General features: G+C 44.2%; 4 protein-coding genes across 6 annotated transcripts; 3 read left to right on the top strand and 1 right to left on the bottom strand.

The window, feature by feature from the left end:
• The first annotated feature begins 227 nt into the window (after positions 1-227).
• gale (UDP-galactose-4-epimerase) lies at positions 228-4,522 on the top strand. Its single transcript, XM_080480785.1, has 11 exons — positions 228-375; positions 918-1,047; positions 1,166-1,290; positions 1,845-1,958; positions 2,246-2,422; positions 2,492-2,605; positions 3,359-3,425; positions 3,534-3,619; positions 3,715-3,792; positions 3,913-4,027; positions 4,190-4,522. Exons 2-11 carry the CDS (start codon positions 927-929, stop codon positions 4,252-4,254), a joined length of 1,062 nt encoding a protein of 353 aa, XP_080336911.1. The 5' UTR covers positions 228-375; positions 918-926; the 3' UTR covers positions 4,255-4,522.
• A 390-nt stretch (positions 4,523-4,912) lies between these two features.
• zbtb8a (zinc finger and BTB domain containing 8A) lies at positions 4,913-9,402 on the top strand. 2 transcript variants are annotated; one of them, XM_080480937.1, is made up of 4 exons: positions 4,913-5,047; positions 6,770-7,644; positions 8,330-8,499; positions 8,592-9,396. In XM_080480937.1, the coding sequence occupies exons 1-4, from the start codon at positions 4,983-4,985 to the stop codon at positions 8,907-8,909; spliced, it is 1,428 nt and encodes a 475-aa protein (XP_080337063.1). In that variant the 5' UTR covers positions 4,913-4,982; the 3' UTR covers positions 8,910-9,396. The 2 variants fall into 2 exon arrangements, with proteins under 2 accessions (XP_080337063.1, XP_080337062.1); XM_080480936.1 differs by lacking the exon at positions 4,913-5,047 and adding an exon at positions 5,228-5,518 and having other exon boundaries at positions 8,592-9,402.
• A 2,789-nt stretch (positions 9,403-12,191) lies between these two features.
• On the top strand, positions 12,192-16,975 carry hmgcl (3-hydroxy-3-methylglutaryl-CoA lyase). 2 transcript variants are annotated; one of them, XM_080480620.1, is made up of 9 exons: positions 12,192-12,323; positions 12,526-12,609; positions 12,746-12,853; positions 12,972-13,067; positions 13,532-13,680; positions 13,785-13,848; positions 13,921-14,109; positions 14,228-14,353; positions 16,247-16,975. In XM_080480620.1, exons 1-9 carry the CDS (start codon positions 12,228-12,230, stop codon positions 16,346-16,348), a joined length of 1,014 nt encoding a protein of 337 aa, XP_080336746.1. In that variant the 5' UTR covers positions 12,192-12,227; the 3' UTR covers positions 16,349-16,975. The 2 variants fall into 2 exon arrangements, with proteins under 2 accessions (XP_080336746.1, XP_080336747.1); XM_080480621.1 differs by having other exon boundaries at positions 12,208-12,323; positions 13,921-14,037; positions 16,247-16,966.
• Positions 16,976-17,475: 500 nt separating this feature from the next.
• Positions 17,476-20,330, bottom strand: gjb3 (gap junction protein beta 3). The gene is made up of 2 exons (XM_080479668.1): positions 20,088-20,330; positions 17,476-19,429 (listed from the first exon to the last, which is right to left on the bottom strand). Exon 2 carries the CDS (start codon positions 19,357-19,359, stop codon positions 18,499-18,501), a length of 861 nt encoding a protein of 286 aa, XP_080335794.1. The 5' UTR covers positions 19,360-19,429; positions 20,088-20,330; the 3' UTR covers positions 17,476-18,498.
• Between the last annotated feature and the right edge of the window lie 2,032 nt (positions 20,331-22,362).

Raw genomic sequence — 22,362 nt, 5'->3', positions numbered from 1 at the left:
GGTTTTTGTTTCACACTAAGGGCTTCAAGCTGAATAAAGTGATACTAATCTCAGTCTGTCAACAGTTTGGATTATTTTGCAGTATAATAAATTTGTAAATGGCAATATGAAGAATAAGAGAGAATGAGAATGAGAAATATATCCTTTAAAGTGAGTTTATGAACTCGCGTTGCTAATTATTTTGGCGGGTAAGGGAAATACCACCACGCCTTATTAATCGTATTGACGCGGATCCACGTTTTACAGGAAGTAAGGAAATGTTTCAGGAGAGAAGATTAGACTTTACTGAATGAAGTGACAGATGAACCTCCATTCTCTCTGGACTCCTTCTTCCTGAGCGGACTGAGCCACTTTACACTCTCAAAGGGAAATTCAGTAGGTATTTCACACACATGCTCTGTTATACTGAGCGATGTGGCTTTATTTATCACACAAGTTTGACCCTCTTTAAAGTCAGTCCACCGGGTTTGGTTTTATAAAGGAAGTGAAAGAGGCTTTGCTTGCACAATAATAGTTATTTACAAAAGCTTGGAGTTGTTTATAAGCATTATACCAAAATCAGAAAAGGCACAGAAATACACTGAAATTGTGACTGTTCATCCTGAATAGTTACTCTTTCTTGTGTAATTGATTAGATCTTCAGAACAGGAGTTATCTTGATATGCAGTATTAATACTTAATAAGGTTACACTAAAAGTTGCTTATGAACTTGGAAGATTCCTCTTGTGGTTCTCGTGAGGCAGGCTGCTGACGTGGGTTGAATACAGGTGAGTCATTTACCTGTCAAGCCAACCTGAAATGTTTCAGGCGTGGTCAGAAACCTCCCTCTCGGCTCCACGGCTCAGATCAAGAGAAAACCACAGAAAGTTGGATCAGAGTTTCTAGCAGAGGCTTGATTATGCGTTTGAATCAAACAGGGCCAGAGGATGACCCAGAAGGTGCTGGTCACAGGTGGAGCGGGCTTCATTGGCAGCCACTGTGTGGTGGAGCTTATTGAAGCCGGATTCCACCCGGTGGTTGTAGACAACTTCAGCAACGCTGTAAAAGGTAAGCACACTTTCCCCTAATGAATAACTTCAGATATCATTAAATTACAACTTCAAGGAACGTTAACTTAAAGCCACGATGCTCATATTTGTGTGTTTGTTTGTTGTACGTCCTGCAGCTGATGGAGAAGGCCAAGATGTGCCAGAGAGCATTCGCAGGATAGAAAAGCTTTTGGGCGCCAGCATTGAGTTTCACAAACTCGATCTTCTGGACAAACCTGGCTTGGAAAAGCTTTTTGCAAAGGTTAGAAAGTAAAGAGCACTCCGTGATTCTGTTAGACTTGATACGTATGTGTATTTGCACAAATGCCAATTACGTTCTGCTTACGTGTGAAATGATTGATTGTTTAAAAAGAAAGCATGAAGATCACTATTCATAACTATCCGGAAAAGGTATTCTGAAATCACCATTAATGACTAAATTAAGATGATTCACCCATCTGAATCATTGCACGTAAAACCAACCCTACTCTACAAAAGTTATCGAAAGCTATCCAGAATAAAAAAAGAACAATTTTCTTTTTTTTTTAACAACATATTATTTACACAATCACTGTAAAAACCGCCAGTGCAGTTTATCTGGCAAATATCAGGGTTTTTTTCTTTTTGTGGATGAAACACTTAAATAATCCTACTATTTTTGTTTTCCCCGAGGTCCCAGTTCACCACTACAAAATAATCCACAATTTAAAAAGAGTGCGACACTGGTGGTGATGTAGCACGTCACCATATTCGCACATCGGTTATATGAACTCCCCCTATCCCTCTCACATGTGTAACTGTATATCTGTGTTGCAGCATCCGTTCAGTGCTGTGATACACTTCGCTGGACTGAAGGCTGTGGGGGAGTCGGTTGCGCAGCCGCTACGCTACTACAGAGTGAACCTCACCGCCACCATGAACCTGCTGGAGGTCCGTTTCTGTTTGCAGTCTTTCCCCTGATCTGATGCATCAGCTCCCAGGCTAAATGTTGCACAATACCGTGATTATTTTTTAAAGTAATCTCATTTGCGATCTTCCCAGATTGCAGCTCCCCGTGTGTGTCGGACACTGCTGCCTGCTGCCTGTTCACTCTGTGTGTGTGTGTGTGTGTGTGTGTGTGTGTGTGTGTGTGTGTGTGTGTGTGTGTGTGTGTGTGTGTGTGTGTGTGTGTGTGTGTGTGTGTGTGTGTGTGTGTGTGTGTGTGTGTGTTTGTGCAGGTGATGCAGGCTCACAACGTACACAACCTAGTCTTCAGCAGCTCGGCCACAGTGTATGGAGACCCCCAGTACCTTCCCATTGATGAGAAGCATCCGGTAGGGGGCTGCACCAACCCCTACGGCAAGACCAAGTTCTTCATCGAGGAGATGATCCAGGATCAGTGCAAAGCTGAGAAGGTGATAATCTGACATATTAAGCGATGCAATACAAGACAAAGTGCGTCATAAAGGTTTTTGTGTGAACAGGACTGGAATGCCGTGTTGCTGCGTTATTTCAACCCGATCGGAGCTCATAAGTCTGGTGAGATCGGAGAAGACCCTCAGGGTATCCCCAACAACCTGCTGCCATACGTCGCCCAGGTATGCAAACACATTAGAGCTGCAAAGTGCATTTGATAATTCATAAATATAATTATATGTAATTACAATTTAATATAATTATAATAATTTGATAGTGTTTGAACACATGAAGGTGTATGTACAGAGATAATGGCCCGTGATCTCCGGGAGGTGGATGAAGTTGGATTATGAGCACAGTAGAAGGTTTACATAGAGAAACGTTGCAAATCCACGCACGTCAATGCAACCCTCTGAGTGCTCCCTGTACGTCTCATTGGGAACACAATGGCCTAAATTAGCATCTGAAGGCTTGACGCTCAATGATCAGCTGCAAAAGACTCCAAGCACAGGCCCAGACGAGAAAAAAGACAAACTCCAAAGCTGAGGGTTTTGCTGTTATAGTAACGTGAACAGCTTGTTTAGGACAGCAGCAGCTCCTGTGTTCTTTGTGTCTGCAGGGGACAACGCATTAAGAGGCATAGTAACCAAAGTTATGCAATGAATGTAGTTTAAAGCACAGAATAGAGACACATGGAGTGAATATCTAAACACATGCTTGTGTCGTTAAGCAAACTAAGATGGTTAAGAGGTGTGTCAGCGTCGGGCGCTGCAGGCTCACTGCTCCGCATGTTTCACACGTCTCCCTCCTCCACCACACCAGCTTTTAAAATGCATCTCCGTTAGTTATATTCAGGTGTGTTGAAGACCAGAGATGTCTGCAGGATCAAGATAAGACAACCTCTGATAATTTGCCCTTGTTTTCACATTGCTCAGGTTGCCATTGGGAGGAGAAAGCACCTCAGTGTATTTGGAAGTGACTACGACACCGTCGATGGCACAGGTAACACAGAAGGTCTTCACACCACTGCCTGGAGGGTGAAACTGTGACTTTTGATTTATTTGAGTAAAGCTGAAATGTTTCCAAAAAAGCCTTTCTCTCTCATTCCAGGTGTGCGGGATTATATCCATGTTGTGGATCTGGCAAAGGGACACATAGCAGCTCTGAAGAAGCTGAAGGATAACTGCGGGTGCAAGGTACATTTGTAAACAGAAAAACTGTGTCAATGCATTTTTAGTTTGAGCAAACTGATGTTATTTATGGCTTCTCCTCTAATTGTGTGTGTCTGCAGGTTTACAACCTAGGAACAGGAAAGGGCTACTCTGTGCTCCAGATGGTGAAAGCCATGGAGAAGGCCTCAGGGAAAAACGTGAGGCACAGAAAAATGTCTTTCTCTTTTCTTCCTGTTGGAGTCGGCATCAAGGCTATCGAGCTCAAGCGTGGTCACTGTGAAATTCACCACTCGCATCTCGCGTCATTTGTCTTCTAGATCAAGTATGAGATAGCCCCCCGCCGAGACGGAGACATAGCGTCCTGCTACGCCGAGCCGAATCTGGCCGAGAAGGAGCTGGGCTGGAAGGCTGAGTTCGAACTGGAAAGAATGTGTAAGGGAAAATACACTGCACACTTCATTTCATCTCACCTGATCCTCCTCCAAAAGGAAAACCCGTGTCGTTTATTAGTTTATCGGACGACTTAGAGCTGTACAAGTCCCACCTCACCCCTGTAATCTCCCGGTATAATCTCTTGCATCTGTTTCCATGTAGGTGAGGATCTGTGGCGCTGGCAGTCCAAGAACCCCACAGGATTTTCCAAAAGTGAAGCCTCTTGATCCCCCCCCCCCCCCCCAGCTGCTTGTGGTTAAAGCCTCTTTTAAATAGCCAAAGCGAACCATCCACCTTCTCATTTTTGCACAGCACACGAAGCAGTGAAGAGACCTCAAGAGGAGCCAGTCTTTGTGTTTTGTCTTTTTTTTTCTTTTCTTTAGCTTCATCTTATTTCCAACCTTCTTGGTTTCTCTATTCTCATTTCAAGTCAGTGTCCTCTGTACATGTGTGACGAATAAGAAGAATAAATTAATTTTCCTACTGAACAAACTGAACCCTTGTCTGCGTGCAGTGTTGAAGAATGACAGAAATGCATATCGGATTATCCCGGATCTCTTTGATTGCAGGAATACAGGCTTGTCCTGGACGAGATACACCCTCTTGTAAAATAGGGCGAGCTGCTCATGAGTATTGAGCAACACTAGTAAAATGGCAATCCTCTTTGAATGTGAGGGCAAATTAAAGACTTTAACAGAGAATGTAGTGTCAGTTTGGAGTGGGGTGTTCAGTGTTTAGAGTGAAATCCTCTCCTCCTGAAGGTGGGCTGCATTAAAACGGGCACTGGGGCTTTAAATGGCTCCTTGAACCCTCGGGCACCCAGTTAATAAACACCCACGTCAGCAGAGCGCTCCAGTCCTCTAACCGGGCTTCGGTCTTTAGGGCTGAGCAGGAAGTGCCTGACTGTGGACCCTGGACGAGGTGGGGGGACGGCCGGGAGAAAAACAATATAAAAATGGATATGGTGGCAGATTTGGGGGCGAGCAGACTCTATCGGGCGCCGGGTGAATCCAGTCACCAGTGAGTATATCGATTGATTTTTTTTTTTTTTTATTATTATTTATTTAATTAAATGGGGGGGAGTACCACGGCGTGGGGCGTAAGCGGGTCCTGCCTGCACCTCTCGCCTGGGAACGAGGCGCTCTGTTCGGGCAGCAGCAGGCGAATCCTCCGCGGTGCTCGCTCGCGCTCCGGACCTCCGGAGAGAAGTGGCGGCGGCGGCGGCGGAGGAGGAGGGAGGCGGGGGTGGCGTGGAGGATGAAAACGGGCGTGTTAGTGCGTCGTGTCCCCAGAAGCGCAACACAAAGATAAATGTGTGTTTTATTTTTCTCCTCCCGGCTCGCTGCGCGCTGAGTACCGGGAGGTTTGTCCTGTTTTTTCCATTGTGTGCTGGCTGGAGCCTGAAGTGGGCGTCGCTCCAGGACAGACTGGGCTGCTCCTGGTGCGCCGCTACCCGCTTTTCTCTCGCAGGACTGCAGCACTCTCCCCTCGGTTTGTAGGTCGAATGGAGCCTGGGTGGTGGGAGCCGGGGAGCTGGGTGTAGGCGGCGGACCGGGTTCTCTCCGGCGCACCGGGGGGGTTATGCGGGCGGGCGTCGCGCCGTGGTTTTTATCGGGCGCTGCGGAGGCTGTCAGTGAACGTCGCATCGCTGATTAAAAACGAATGCGTGCATTTTGCAACCTGCTAATAAAAAAATAATCTTTTAAAAAAAGCCTGAGAAATGGGTCAATTTAAAACAATAACTATTGTCCATATGAGGTTGCGGCAGATTTAATGCAATCTTTGGACTGTATGTCCGGTTACAGTGCTCCCCCTGTTTCTTCCCACCCGTGTGGTGCGTTTAGGGACACCAGCAGTTACCTGAGCGCATCAGTCCGGAGCCCTGTGGGACTATTAGGCTTTGTCACCCGATGCTCTCTGACTGGAGTCGGGTGTTACCCATTAAAATATATTTGTGATTGAAGCATCATCCCGCAAATCACAATGCTTGAGGAAGTCAGGTGGGAGGGAGGAAGTCCAGAGCAAAGGTGCAATAATTGACAGCTACAGCTATAATGTGATGTTGCTGCCTGTTAAGTTTCTGCACTTTGTGTGATTTTATAGTAAAATAAGCTGTTAGAGCAGAGCTGTCACACTCCTTTTAGTTTAGGGGACACATTTGATCTCCAGAGGGCCCAACCAGGAAAATAGTGGCATAAATAACCTTAGAATGTAAATTTTTGGGTCAAATCCAAAATTCTGCAAAATGTCAAGTTCTGAATTTGCTGCGTTTTGCAGTCATCAGCATGCACATAAATACACTCTCGCTGTCAGGGTGTGGCTTTAATGCCACTTTGTCAAAATGTAGCTGGCTGGTTGTTTGTGTTATGTCTTACAAAAAACACTGCAATACCCAGTAAATTAATTAGACATGGCAGTTACTTTTACGGTAATAAACAAAGATTAATTGTATTACTTTTTTTTTTTACATTTTAAGTCCATCAAACATTCCAAATTGGGCTCCTGATGTGACGTTTTTGGCCTTGGGGCTTTATGTTTAATACCCATGTCTTAGGAAATCACTTGTCATAATAATTATACCGTCAGTGTTTTCCACCAGACAATGGAAGATTTCTGTGCCGCATCAAAACTGTGTTGAGTGTTTCGTTTTGAATAATGACAATCCCCAACATCTGCAAGCAGTTTTCTTGCCGAGCAGTCGCTCTGTGCTGCACAATGACTGTGCTGTCTTCTCTCCTGCAGGCAGCCTCAGCGGTGGTTCAACACGGCTGACATCACAGTGGCTCACCAAAGCAACCTGCTGAAGCAGCTCAACCACCAGCGCCGCCAGGAGCTGTTCTGCGACTGCAGCGTGCTGGTGGAGGGCCAGCTATTCAGGGCCCACCGCAATGTCCTGTTCGCCAGCAGCGGATACTTCCGCATGCTGCTGTCCCAGGGGCCCGACGGGCTGCCCGACTCCGTCAACGCCACCTTCGACGTCTTCAGCCCGGAGACCTTCACCGTCATCCTCGACTTCATCTACTCTGGCCAGCTGGACCTCTCCAGTCACAATGTGATCGAGGTCATGTCGGCGGCCAGCTACTTGCAGATGAACAATGTCATCAACTACTGCAAGAACTTCATCAAATCCTCGTTGGACATCAGCCTCAAGGATGAAGACAGCGAGCGCTGCCTCAGCTTGTCGGAGACGTGCAGCTTCACCAGCGGAGCAGGAGAGGAGTCGTCGGAACAGCAGCACCAAGGCCCCTGCTCGGTCAGCCCACCGCCTGCACTCTGGACCCGGGACAACTCCAGATCCCAGTCCAGCTTCATGGGGAAAGACCCAGACCTCGATGGTTCGGTCTCTGCACTGACGACTAATCCAAGCAGCCCTGCTAATGAGCTCGGTGTAGAAGCAGACGACCTGCAAGACCCTCAGGACCCCCTGTACACCTTGCCTGGATCGGAGCGTCGGCGCGGAAAGGGGGTGACCAAGAAGAGGACGTCCAACAGCTCTCGCTCCAGCCAGCACGAGGACCTGGACATTCAGGAGGCGAGGACACAGAAGGCTGAGAAGGCAGAGGAGCTGTACGCCACGCTGCCACCCATCGTTGGTGTGATCGGACACTTTAATAAAGGTCTGAAAACTTTGTTGAATGAACTCTGAAATGTTTTCTCAACACACGGTGACTGATAAATCAATAATCGGCGGAGCTCCAATACTATTATCCACTGCAACCGTGACAAAGAGTCCATCTCATCTGTATTAAGAACATGACCACATTTTCTGGATGAAAACATTCAGTTAGAAAATAACGAAGCAAAGTATTAACTGCAGATTTCAATATGCATCTGCTTTTACAACAACTATCATAGATCAACAACTGGTGAAACTTTATCAAATATAAATGTCTAATATAGTCTCCTGGCCAACAAAACTCACAAAATAAGCTGTAAAACATCTAACAGGCAATGCATTTTCAAGGCTTACAAGGATTACGTCACTTTGAATTCAATCAAATTAAATGATTATAATCCCTACAAATGCTGTAATAACAAAACAATAACATAAGATCACCTGAGGTCTGTTCTGCAAACAATAAGAAGACCAGTGGAGGTCCACCATCAGAAGATGAATATTACAAAGAAAAGTCTACCTGGCATGAAAAACAAAACAAAAACAGTCAGTTTCAGTGGCAGCAAACTCGGGTTTGGGTCTTTTTTATTTAGAATTTTCTGAAGTTCCTCTAATGGTTAAAGGTGAAGCTGCTTGTCACAACAGATCACTCAAGAGTCTCAACATTTTCTCTGCTTCTTTTTCAGACTCCAACCCCATTATGCGCTTCAAATGCCCCTTTTGCACACACACGGTGAAGAGGAAGGCAGATCTGAAGCGGCACCTGCGCTGTCATACCGGGGAGAGGCCGTACCCGTGTCAAGCCTGCAATAAGCGCTTCACTCGCCTGGAGCATCTCCGCAGCCATTTTGAAACTGTTAGTTGAGTCACAGCCACGAGCCGATGCATGCAGGACTGTAACAGAGCAGTGTCCTTAATATTTCCTCTCGTCTCGCACCGTTTCCGCAGATCCATCAAGCCAGGAAGCTGGTGTGCAGGAAGTGTAAGTGTCAGGTCACAGAGGAGACCGGACACGTGGTGTGCGAGGGAACGCGACGCTACCGCATGTGCGCCGCGTGCATCCAGGAAGTGGGCTGCGACGAAATCCCCATGGATAGTCTGGAGGGGTCCAACGAGGAGCCGGCCCTGTTGCTGGGCGTGGACGGGGAGGAGGAGGGAGACTCCAAGAGGGGCTGGATGGTGACCGACGACGACGACCTGGCCGAAGACTCGGGGGCCGACCTCATCATCCAGCAGGTGGACGACAGCGACGAGGAGCTGCAGTGAAGTGTGACCAACAAGTGTGCGTGCAGCTGCAGGCCCAGATGTGGACTATGTGTGCGTTGAAGCCATGCAATGACTTATCGCGTAATCTATGGGATCCTGATTTGAATACACACATTTATATAGATATATTAGTTGTCTATTTGTCCAATACAACTGGAGAGTCTTTCCTTGACTAAGATTGTTGACCTTTGTGATGAATGGAAAGCTTTTTAAAGATATGCGGCAGCATGCATATTCACTGTTTCCTTTACTCCAGCTATATTATACATGCATGAACGAAGTCCACACCTTTGCTCACTTTTTGGACTTTCTGCTTTTAAGCAAAATGAGGTGACATAGACTGAATGGCGGCCTTTTTCTCCTTTTTTTCTGCAGTGTCGCACATTTATGGCACTTTTGTTGTTTGTTTATGATATGCACAATGACAACCACAATTATAATTTATTTGTTTTTTTTACTTTTTGACACATTAAAGATATTTTTATACAATTGTTTCTGCATCTCTCATCTTCAACTTCAGTTTTTCAGTAATTACATCAAATATTGTAACAGGTAGAAATAAAGACTGAGTAAATATTCTAAAGATAAAACAGAAGAAAAGAGAATGGCTTTGCTTTAACGGAAGAATTTGAAGGAAAAGTGTTTCTTTTGTATGGACACAATACATGTTCTTTGTAATAAATCAAAATTTAGATTGAGTACAAATTCTGGAATTATAACACCCCGTCACAAAACATTTTGATATGTTGGAAGTTTCTTGCTAAAAACTAAATGAATGCCCAGATCCATAGGGTTAGGATTAACACGTGATATATAAAAAAATTTAAATTATACCCACTCACCATTGTAAAGAAGATTTTAGTTTGCAGGTTTTATCTATAACAATGTTAAATTTGGAATGTGTTATTATGTATAGGTAATAACGTAATAATTTTATTGATTGGCTCAAAATGAGCTGTATGGGGCACCTGAACCAAAATGAGTTGGAGCTCCTGCTGTTGGCTGTATTAATGTCCCGAGCATTTGCTCATTAATCTTTAAGGCAGAGACGGAGATGCATGCTGATGATGGCGTAGCTACTTGATCTTGTGCAAAGCTATTTCAGCACTGAAAAACAATGATAGATAACTTTAAATATGTCAAATAAAATAGGATGAAACAGTCTTTGTTTTATTGGTAGTTTTGATAAATACTTTTTGAAATGAGTCACTTCACAATAAATTCCCTGAACATCTGAAGCTTTAAAACAAGGGGTATCAAACATAGGGCTCGTGAAACAAAAGTGGGCCACAGGAAGGTTCAACACAGCCTGTGTAATGACCCTGAATATTACAAAAGTAAACTAATTAAACATGGAACATGATGTTAAATTGTTCTTTGTGCCAAAAGATATACTCACATGAGATTTGCCATTTGAGAGTGGCGTGGGAGCTGTGTCTCAGATATGGGAAAGATATAAATCCTGGACAAATCATCAGTCGTGGACCTATGAATCAGGTGCTTCAGCCTTTTTAATACGAGACACCCTGATCAAAGGTGGCCGGCTACAGAAACTGATCGTGGATCTCAAGATCATTCAGCAGCCTAATGGCGGAGGAAGCCACAAAACCTTTGCATCCCACTTCAACTGGGTAAACTTTTGTGTTCCATCCTTGTTGTTGTGCATCTTCTGCCAGTTCTGTGTCGTGCAATTTCTTGCACTCATAGGTCTCTTCAGCTGAATTCTCCTATGGGACTGTATGCTCTATGATGTAAACAGCTTTCAGTGAAGGAGACCAGAGTACAAAATCTGGCCTAAGGATGGTAGTTTCAATCTCAGGAGGAAAGTTCAGTTGCTTGTTAATATCGACCAGCATCTTCCAATCCCAGGCCACGGCCAGCTGTCCAGCTTCCGGACTTAAGGCATAAATCAGATTCTGTAATTACCCTGAATAATATCTATTTTTTTTAAATTAAACAAATTTAACTGTTGTTGCAGTTATGTTTATTTGATATTTCATTGTTAGGATTCAGATTTATATTAACACTTAACAATACAGGATGAGTGGTTAAAATGATGAGTGGCTACAGCAGAAGAGGAGACGTGAGACATTTTGTACTAAATTGTTTGAAATATGTGACATTGAAGTGGATCATTTGTACTATGTTGGTAACTTCTGCAATCCAGTGTCACTCTCTAAGCAAGTTCCAACATTCCTTTGTTGCAATGATTTGTATTTTGTTGTTTTCTCATGTAGCTTGTTAAGAGAGAACAGTTGTTCTGTGTGTTCTTAAACTGCAGACTGGGGATTTGGAAAAACATCACAGCCATATAATTAGAAAAGCACTTGAGGTTATCGATCCTGAATAGGTTTCTTTTGGGTCAACGCCAGATGTTCAAGCTATGTTTAATGACATCTGCAGATGTACCGCAATACTGAGACATAGAACTAAATGGTTGATTACAACAAATTGCTATAGTGAAAGCTAGATACCTTACTGTTAATGAAGTTACATGAGCATCACATCCATATATTGTAGTGTGGGCAAACTTGCTCATTTGATGGAAATGATCAAGGAGTTTAGGTTGTTCATAAATAGTTTTGTAGAAAGTGCTTTAAAATGTAATATTTAAAGAATGTATTCGTACTTCTCTCCACCTCAACAAAGGTGAAATTTTGAGCCTTTGTAATTTGTGATGTCGTGGTTGGTGCGTTGACCTCATAGTATGAAGATTATTGACCGAATCTTGGCCACACTTTTCTGTGTTAACTTTGCATGGTTTCCCTGTGGGCAAGGGCTTTCTGGTTTCCTCCTACAGTTCAAAAACATACACTTGAGGTTATTACGGTATGTGATCTTAAATTTACCGTAGGCATGGACGTGAGTGTTTGCCAGATTATCTCTCTATATATGTATACCTTCCCATGGACTGAGAAACAGTACACAATGGACTATGTCTTCCCTATGAGTTAGCTGGGACCAGCTCCAGTGACCAATGACCCTGAAATGAATAAAACAATATAAAAGATGCATAGATGTGAGAAGCTTTTTCAGCTCATCTATTGAATATCTGAAATAATAAGAAAGAATACTTTTAAGAGCCATTTCGTAATTTTGTAATCAATCACTGTATATTTTTTTTCTATGGACAAACCATGGAAGTAGCAGTTTTTGCTGTTATTTTGTATCAGTTTGCACGTAGTCATTTTTGTTTTTTAAACAGTCTTGCAGTACTGCGCTCTGACCTGTAGATGGCGGGCGTGCGGTGTCTTGACCTGCTGTGACGTCTTGACGCTCTCAGCAACGTGGTGACGTCAACGCGGAGGCTGGACCATCATGGCGGCTGTCGTGAGGCTTGTAAACAGAGGAGCTTTAAACTCGGTCATGGGGCAGCAGCACCTGTCGTTCAGCTCCGCAGCGAAGCTCCAGGCTGTGAGTGTTTCCCTCGCTCTTATTCCCCGGTTGTCTCACCCTGCGTGTGGTGGGACAGCGGGGTTTGTGAGCTACCCGAGGGCGTCCTCTATGGGTTAGCTTGTTGTGCTATGTGAAGGAGGTCAGGTAGTGTTGTTGTGAACATGTACAGGTTTCGAACAATGTCACGCTATATGTTATCTCTGTGCATCCTTTTTTAAAGGTTGGTGTCCGAGCGGGTCAAGTTCTTCCAGAGAAAGTGAAAATAGTTGAGGTGGGGCCCAGAGATGGTCTTCAAAATGAGAAGGTAATAAGCTAGAAACATGTTGAGCAACAGCAGGTGCATTGCTAGTAACTTATATAACCAGCCAAAACTATATGTATTCATGCACATAGACAGTGTATAAAATGTTCAACTCTACATTGTTTTGTTTTTCACTCAGAGCATCGTGCCCACAGAGGCCAAAATCACTCTGATTAACCTGTTGTCAGAGTCAGGCCTGCCAGTCATTGAAGCCACCAGCTTCGTGTCTCCAAAATGGGTCCCACAGGTAAGTGTGTTCTCCCACTGCAATTCATATGGAAAGTGTTTGACACTCCCCTGAAACAGGGTGTGAATGGGCCTGGTTTTTCCTCCTCGGTAACTGGTTTCTACCTTCCACCTGTCAGATGGCAGACCAGGTGGAGGTAATGAAGGGTATAAACAGGAAGCTGGGAGTGTCCTATCCAGTCCTCACGCCAAATCTGAAGGGATTCCAGGCTGCTGTGAGTGTCCAACATTTTCTGATAAGCTTGGAAAATGTTTACGGTACTTTATATAAACAAAATGCTGCACAGTCCCTGGCCCACAGACCCGAACCAGCCCACGTAGGATCAATGAGAAGTTCTCAAAGAAAAATGAGTGTACACTTCACTGTGGCGAAAAATCACAAATTTAATCACTCATCAGACATATCCCACATAAATCACTTGAACTTTTCTGTTGCAAAGCAAAAACAACAGCACATATAGATTTTTAAAGAACAATTTAGTCAAGGTTGGTAAAATTGACTTTTATTCCTCCACAGTGGTCCTGTTTTCTATTAATATGACCTGCTATGTAAGAATGAACTTCTCACCCCTACAGATGTAAATACAGCTTTTTATGCTGAAAGTGACATCTGTAAAATTAAGCAAAGTCGTAAAATTTTAATATGCGTTGCCATTGTTTTTGCTCCTGTTCACTGCAGGTAAAGGCAGGAGCTGCTGAGGTAGCCATATTTGGTGCTGCATCTGAACTGTTCAGTAAGAAGAACATAAACTGCTCAGTGGATGAGAGTTTACAACGCTTTGACGAGGTCATGAAAGCTGCAAAGGAGGCTGGTGTGCCAGTTAGAGGGTGAGATTTCTGGCTTCATCTTGAATATCAGCAAACCTTAAATCATCTGAGCTGCAGTTATTACGCTCTTTCCCGGGTCTCATTAGTGTTTCTCACCATTGCAGTTACGTGTCGTGCGTTGTCGGATGCCCATATGAAGGCAAGGTGGCCCCAGAAAGAGTTGCACATGTGAGTACCGACATGATACATTCATTTCTTAATATTCCTTGAAAAAGTAACATAACATCCTTTCTCTTGTAGGTAGCAAAGCGTCTGTACTCCATGGGCTGCTACGAGATCTCACTGGGTGACACCATTGGAGTGGGAACGCCTGGCAGCATGACTGAAATGCTGGCGGCAGTGAGCAGAGAGGTGCCGGTAAGCGCCTTGGCTGTGCACTGCCACGACACCTACGGCCAGGCTCTGGCGAACATCCTCGTAGCCTTACAGGTCAGATTAGCTCTTATTATGAGAACCAGAAACACCTTCGATAAGTATCAATGGTTGTTGATTTGCTGTTGTCTTCAGTTATCATAGCAATTAATTTTTTTCCATTTTTCTTTTCCAGATGGGAGTCAGTGTGGTGGACTCATCAGTAGCTGGGCTGGGGGGTTGTCCCTATGCACAGGGGGCTTCTGGGAATGTTGCGACTGAAGATGTCATCTATATGCTGCATGGACTCGGGATTCAAACGGTAAGAACCTGCTGCCAAATGAGCGTAAACACACAGACCAGCACTCAAAAACAGCACAAGCGACATGTGTCTGAAGGCTCTTGCAGTGGGCGAGTTTAGTAGTCTAAAAGGTTTAGTACCTGCGACACTGTGCAAGAAGACATTTATAAACTTGAGCATTGTCACTCTCCTCTGTATCAGAAGTGATAAGTACTGGTGAACTTCAAACAACATTATCCTGTATGGCATCTACTTACAATGCCGGAAACTAGACGAACTTAGTGAACCGAAGATCAAACCGCTCCGGTCACATTCATGTTCAGGGGGAAAATGAGGATGTGATCGTGATCATTTTACTTCCTTGTGAGTCTGTGAAGTATTGTTTTGGTATGGTTTGGTGTTCATTTGAAACTGGCATCATTTTTTTGGTTTGCTATTTTTTATTTTTTTTTGCCAGCAGTCACACTTTATGATGTTGTGAAAAGCAGCCACAACATGTTTTACATTGTTAGGAGATGATTTCAGTGAACAGTGTCGCTGCCTCAAGAAATGCACACAGTGTGTGACATGGATTGAAACTTGCAGCTGGTGACATCATTTGATATGATTTAGGGTTGATGTACAGTGGGGCAAAGAAGGATTTGGTGGCCACCGATTGTGCAAGTTGTCCCACTTAAAAAGATGAGAGATCTGTTATTTTCACCTTCAACTGTGAGAGACAGAATGTGAAAAACAAATCCAGGAAATCACATTGTTTGATTTTTAAAGAATTTATTTGTATAGGGTTAGGTCAATACCAAAAGTTCAGCTCAGTACTTTGTAATGTAACCTTGGTTGCCAATGACAGAGGTTAAACATTTCCTGGTATTTTGGCCCATTCTTCCATGCAGATCTTCTCGAGAGCTGTGAGGTTTTTGGGACTGTCGCTGTGCAACACAGAATTTCAACTCCCTCCACAGATTTTCTATTGACTTAATACGGAGAATTCTTGCTGTCCCCGTTGCAGAAAAGGAGCCCCAAAGCATGATGTTTCCACCCCCATGCTTCACAGTGGGTATGGTGTTTTTGGGATGCAACTCAGCATTCTTCCCCCTCCAAACATGGCGAGTGGTACTTATACCAAAATGTTCTATTTTGGTCTCATCTGACGTTAGACGGGCCTGGACATGTCCTGGCTTCAGCTGGGGGACCACAATCTCATTTACTTTGAAATCAAGCTTTTTCCTTGAAGATAAATGTGACGAAAAAAAAGATGTGATGCTCTGTTTACTTAATTTATTTATTTCCTGAAGGCACCGGTTGGTACCAAGATGTTAACAGGATAAGCTTGGTGTTCTTGGTATTCGAGCACGCTGTTCTGATAGTCGTCTCTGACACACTGAAGGTTGACATGCAAGCAAACCTATTGTTGTGAAATCCTCGTCACATAGCGGGAAATTAACTGTTAGATTAACTTGAAGTAGCACAGTCTGCCACAGCCGAAAGTGTGAACACAGTCCTGTCGCTCCCCCTCCTTCAACACACCTGATTCAAACGACTGGCCTCATTAGCAGTCTGCAGTAGAGTTTGACGGTGTGTTTTCATTTCAGTCAGCCACGTCAGAGAAAAGAGGCATTTCAAGTATGCAGGGCAGAGGTGCTGGAGCAGGACTATTGAGAAACACTGCTTTCTGATGCTGCTTTTTCAAAAAGTAGGTTTTCTGTGGATGAAAGGGGAATAATAAATGACCCCAATGAGCAGAAGCAGCATACATTAGCCAGTGGCGGCTGTTAAGTTACAGTCCAACATGAGGAATCCTGAAGTCAGAGGTCCAGTTTTTTTGGGGGGGGGAATATCCTGAATTTCTATCAGTGTTGAAACTCGCCACACCCAACATCTCATATGTGGCCCTTTGACTGCCTGCTCTCTCCTCAGGGTGTGGACCTCTCAAAGCTGATGGATGCAGGAGCCTTCATCTGCCGAACCCTCAACAGAAAAACCAGCTCCAAAGTGGCCCAGGCCACCTGTAAGCTGTAGAGAAAGTCCAGACCCTCGTCTCTGTCCCAGCCTGTGAGATAACTCAGGGCCACCATCTCCTGAATGATCACTTCTTCTTGTTATAAGAACAATGACTTTGATTGGTCCTCCATCGTGGATTTTGATTAACATGTAGTCGACGCTGACGCCTCCCTCTCACTGGGCTATACCAGACGTTCACTACATGATGGCGTTGCTGGAACGGTGCCTTATATGAAATCACAGCATTCACACAGAAGCCCTGCCGTCACCGGTTTTAACGATTTGCTTACATTACTTTGTGGGCAGTGGGTAAACCAAGCACTCGTTTGGTTTACAGTAATACTTTATCCAGTGCTAATGTCTTTAGGGATGGGTAAACCAAGCAGAGGTGGTGTTTTGATTTCTGTCTGCCTGCAGTGATCACCGTCTTTAAATGGACCCTTTGTCACCAGGAGCATCTGTGAAATGGTACGGGCGTCGTGTGGGAGAAGATGTGGGCGCGAAAGGAATTCAAACACATTTCTATGTGTCGAATCTCTTGTTAGTTTATTAGTATTTAATTTTTAGGATGCCTTTGTTCATATCGAACATGTATCGAGAGATTTTGCATTGTGTAAATAAAATATTTTACGAATGAAAAATGTCATTGATCATGAATGTTCAAGTAATCTACAAGGTCAGAAAATACAGCTTTTCTACCGTTTTTGTCAAACATTTGGTATAAATTGAGCATAATGCATCAGGTGGTCATTTAACAACCTTTTCAGGGATTTTTCTAGGTGGCGGAAAGGATTCGAAGTAAACAAAAACCGTTTCTTTGCTGCACCTTTTTAAAAACCCGACTGACGGGTCCAGCAGGCAGGCTGAGATTCTTCCAGCACACTGAGATTCTTCCTGCAGGCCTTCAATCATGTTTCATGTGTCACAGGAAAGACCGTATAGTGGTGATTCACAGCAAATTACAAACCAACATGCGAGCCTGGTATCAGTTTGTTCATTGTTGCACTGACTCAGCATCAATGGAAAAAATGGGCAGATTTTAATGGTGGAAAAATGTCTATACTAACCTGAGATCACTGGTTCTTTATAATCCAGTGAATCCTATCAGGTGACCAATCCAGTCGAAACACCAAACAGACACAAATATATTCAATAGATTTAATATATTTACATTTATAAAAAAAAACATGAAATATTAATATCAGAATATACATTTGCATTGAGTGACACACAAAAAAATACTTTATAGTTCAATGAGCCATCTGCCCGTTCTGATTCCTCCACTGGGCTCCAGCAGCTCAACCGACGCGGCATTAAACAGCAGCATTCCTTTTGCCTTATTAAAATCAACAGTGGTCATGGATCAGGCGAGGTTGTGTACAAGCACGCCAAAACACAGGCAGTCTGTGTACGTGTGGCTGTGCAGCATGAACCCCGAGAACAAGCGATATGCCTGCTGCAGGTTAATGTCAAAATAAAAAACTGTTTTGTTTTCTGAGCGATAAATGCAGTGAAAACCTCGTTTATTGGGGAGCCAGTTTGCCCACGTTCAAGTTTAAATCATCCTTTGGTTTTTGAAGCATTTTAAAAGCACTTTAAAGCTGAAGTATTCTCCATTTCTCTCTGGGTTTTGGTCATTAGAAAATACAATTTTGAGGACAAAGCCCTTTGATTGGAGCTTAAATTAAATAAGAGGGATCAGTGAAGCTCTCAGCGACTGGAGAGTGCCCTAACACGCCACTGCAGACACTGGCAGGGAGGGTGAATACCTCTGCCAGGTGTGTCCTGTTTCACTCCATTCACCTCCCGTGTCAATACTCCAATCACAAGTGAGACAGCGCAAACCTTTACTGCAATGTTCTGATAGCTGGGGTAAAAGGCACCGTTACAGTCTGAATACAAAGGACATCCCACATATCAATATTAAATCAGTCGTTCTCTGACTGACTTGTAAATATTGTGTGCGTTGACTTGGAAACAGAAGTTCACGGGCTCCTGAAGAGTCTTAGCTGTGGACACAAGGGCCCACAGGATGAATCCAGTACTGATGACTCAACTTCCAGGCTCTGACACATTCGCAATTTGGCTCATATTTCAGAGGTTTTTTTTGTTTTTTCAGGGTTCTCATTGGGATCTGGCCCAAGCCCTGCCAAGCTCCTTGGCTTGGATCACGACAACAAGGACAGGTTGGGGGCCGAGGCCCGGATCTTCTCCTCAAGCTTGAGTACAGCGGGCCTGAACGGAGCCTTGGACGCAGTCTTGAAGGATGGAGGCTGGTCCTTCAGCTCTTGTTTGGTCAGAGGCAGGTTGCAGTTGTTGAAGGGGTCGTCGTAGTCGTCAGGTGGAACGGGCCTGCTGCGATTGCGCCTTTTGACCTTGTTGGCGCACCTTACGATGCGCTTGGAGATGAGATAGACGATCTCACAGATGTTCAGGACGATGCAGAGGGCAGAAGCCCCGACCATGAAGTATGTGAAGACCTTCTTCTCGGTGGGGTGGCCGACGTAGCAGTCCACCTGGTTGGGGCAGGGCGACACCTCACACTTGACCAGCCTCGGCAGGTAGAAGCTGTCGTAGACCCGGTGGAGGATGTAGAGGAAGGAGACCTCGATGCCCGTCTTGACGAAGAGGCTGATCAAGTAGGTCCACCACAGGCCGCCGTGTTTCTTGCCCGTGTTGTTGTACAGCTTGCTGCTCTCGCCATGCTTGGCCATGTGCTTGCGCTCGCGGTCGTCACGATACGCCACGTGCATGACCACCATGAAGGACGGGCACGTGACAAAGATGAGCTGCAGGGCCCACAGGCGGATGTGGGAGATGGGAAAGAAGTGGTCGTAGCAGACGTTGGCGCAGCCGGGCTGCTTGGTGTTGCAATCAAAGTCTTTCTGCTCGTCACCCCACACCCGCTCCGCCGCCACTACGTACACCATGACCCTGAACACAAACACCACCGACAGCCATACCCGCCCAAACGCTGTGGAGTATTTGTTCACCCCACTGAGGAGGGCTTGGAAGGTCTTCCAGTCCATGTTCTTGGTTGGCAATCAAATATCCTTTCCTTTGAGTTTGTCTCCTCTTGGTAGTAGTTTATCTTCAGACCTGTGAGTGACAGAACAAAGAATGGATGAACACTTTTTTCTTTTGTTAAAACGTTTGCTTCATTTTCTGCTCTCGCCTTCTGAACGTCAGTGTCATCCTTGTCTTGCTGGGGTGGCTTTAATGATACACAGCCCTTCTGACTTTTATAGCCAGTGATCAGCCGTCCTCGGATGATTTAATGTAATTGCAGCCGTTTCATCAACCTGAGAGAAACAACTTCTCACCACAGCACAGTTACAGTAATGTGTAGGCCTCAAGCCAAACACTTCTCAAAAGAAACAAGTTAGACAAATGTTTCCAACACACCCACTGCTCACATACATACATAGTGGATATATTCTAAAAAGTACAGGTATGTCTGTTTCAAATATTACATTTATGTATAAGGTTCAAACATTCAGCAAAGTAAACTTCTTCCTTTTTTTTACTCTCTGGGTCGCAACACCTAAAACAGCCTTTTACGCACGAGCTGTGCGCTTTTAGAACACGTTTTCAACAAGTAAGTCTGGCTTTCTGTTTATATGTGGCATTTTTTTTAAAAACCAATTCGAATAAGAACTGATCTCACTGACTTCTCCGTGAAAGTCCCGATCCGCGTTCATTTCCACGAACTCACGCAAACACATTAAAACGGCATCAGCGCGAGTTTCCTACTCACCAGAAAGAACTTCAAACCATAGCTGGGAGAGCGGGGGGGCACCCGCCTGTAAACGTCCGGAGGATCCCCTGTTGCTTTCAGGTAGTTTTGATCCTATAAAGCGAAGATTTGTCTCCCTGGGACAGGTAGAGGAGCGCAGTGTTGAGAAATGCGCCTGTGGGTGTGGTTAAAGGAAGACTGAAGCTCCTCCAGATGTTGGGTTCTCTCTCTCTCTCTCTCCCTCCCTCCCTCTTTCTCTGTCTCGCTCGCCCACTCACACGCCACTGTAAAGAGACAACTTAACACTTTTTTTTTTTCTTCTTTAAATGGATTCAGAGGCTGATCTGCACATGAAAAATCACGTTTGGATGCGAGTCAACAAGGCAGCTTCAGGCCGCACAACCTAAGACCATCATCAGCACTCCTTGGAAACTTCAGATCACACTCTTTAATTCCGAGAGAGTTTAAATGGATTAAATGGGAACTCATCAAAGGCACAAGTTACATATATCTGACAGCTAAATGGCTGCTCAGGTGTGCGTAAACTGCTCCAAACGTTGTGAAAATGGGCGTTTATATTTGTATTAAAAACGTTTTAGGGGACTTATTGTCATTGTTTTCATGTCTCCGGGAAAATGACTGCTGCATTGTCCAAACTTGTTTCTGAGTGTGCGTAAGAGTCAGCCACACCCTGAGGTGAATGCATTTTTTTGTTGTTGTGTATATCCTCTCTGTCTTTTTTGTTGGACATTTCCAAAGCTATGACAAATAGGAGGCACCTTGATTCGGGTTAAAGTGAAGGAAACACATTTCCCGAAGAAGTTTTTATTCCCCCGTCATTAGAATAACATTCTGTTTCCCTGTTCCTCTTTCTTTAAACATAAACTTTAGCCTACTTTCATGTAAATACATATTACTGCAAGTATGAAGTGTTGTGTTTCCTTCATTCCTTTCAGGCTTCAGTTCTACTCGTATGACACTGTAACAATTCATGAATTCCCAGTGCTCTAAAGTTCATCCGCACTATCAGATCAGAGACTTTTGTCTTCTTGTTTTCCTTCTACTTCGCAGCCAGACCGGTTTGTGTACTTCGCTGCTTTTTGTGTTTGCGACAATCTAGGGCCATCATCTGTAGTTCTGTGCTGGAGTAGTCCATGAATAGAAGCCCCTTCACATTGTGAAACCTACCAAACATATGCTTGTTTGAAAAGCCAGGGCTGGGCCACGACTTGCCAGTTCCTGCCCACCCGAGTCTGCTTTCAGAGCTATTGGATTTCGTGTTTACATAATTAGAAAAGGATAAAAGAGTAAATGGAATCTCAAGTCAGGTTAAGTTTGTGTGTTGTTCAGTATCACAGAGGAGCTTGATGGGTTTGTTTCAGGCTCACAACAGCAAAATCTTTCAACTGAGGCATGAATGTTGAATGTTATCTATAGAATGTCCTTTTTATAGAGAATTTGGGTTTTACAAATAGAATAATTATCTGTGTGAAAACTTTTTTCAAAGTAAACTATATTATGTTGATACTTTTTACATCTGCAGTGACACTCTGGGGACACGTTGCTCTAATTATTCTCTCCCCTGTTTGGATTTTCCTGTACATTTCCCCAAACTATCTCAATATTGCTGTTCCAAGTTTGTTACGAGCCGTTGTTTGGAAATGTGGAAAAAGAGGAACAATACAGTACAATACAATACTTTGTATGCCAGGCTACGTACTAGTCTGCGAAGAGCTTTTGTAATGTAGGTGTCCTCCATCATACTGAGCTTATGACACATGCAAGACGTGTCTCTACTGATCTAGATGAGATGTCAGAAAAACCTACGCTTTTCTGGAAGAGCACTGTGTAATACACCAGAGTGAAGAGCACAAGCATCATTCTGGATCCTCAACATCGAGCTGCACATGTGCAGAAAAACTACTGAAAACTCCTGCTTACTGGAGGAACTCTCATTCTTCAACTCACTCGATCCCCCAGACAGCAACGCAAACAAAGACGAAAATCATTTCCTTGTATTCACAGTACCTGTAATACATTTACAGCCCCCAGATATTTATTTCTGCCCTTAATCAACCCTATCTGCACGTTGGTAGTTTGTCTCAGTGGTTTTGTTGCTGGATCCCCTTGCGACTTCACGCATACATCTCACTGAATATGATACAACATGACATCCCTCCATCTATTTTCTATGTTGCTTTAACATCTCAGGGTTGCAGGACAGTGAAGCTGATCTGATCTGACGAAGACTTGACCAGTCACTAGTCAATCACAGGACAAACAGTGGTGCAGACAC

The sequence above is a fragment of the Lipophrys pholis genome (genome assembly GCF_963383615.2).
Source record: "Lipophrys pholis genome assembly, chromosome: 14".
Lineage (NCBI taxonomy): Eukaryota > Metazoa > Chordata > Actinopteri > Blenniiformes > Blenniidae > Lipophrys > Lipophrys pholis.
The sequence above is the reverse complement of the archived record's forward strand: the minus strand, read 5'-3'. Positions and strand labels throughout refer to the sequence as shown.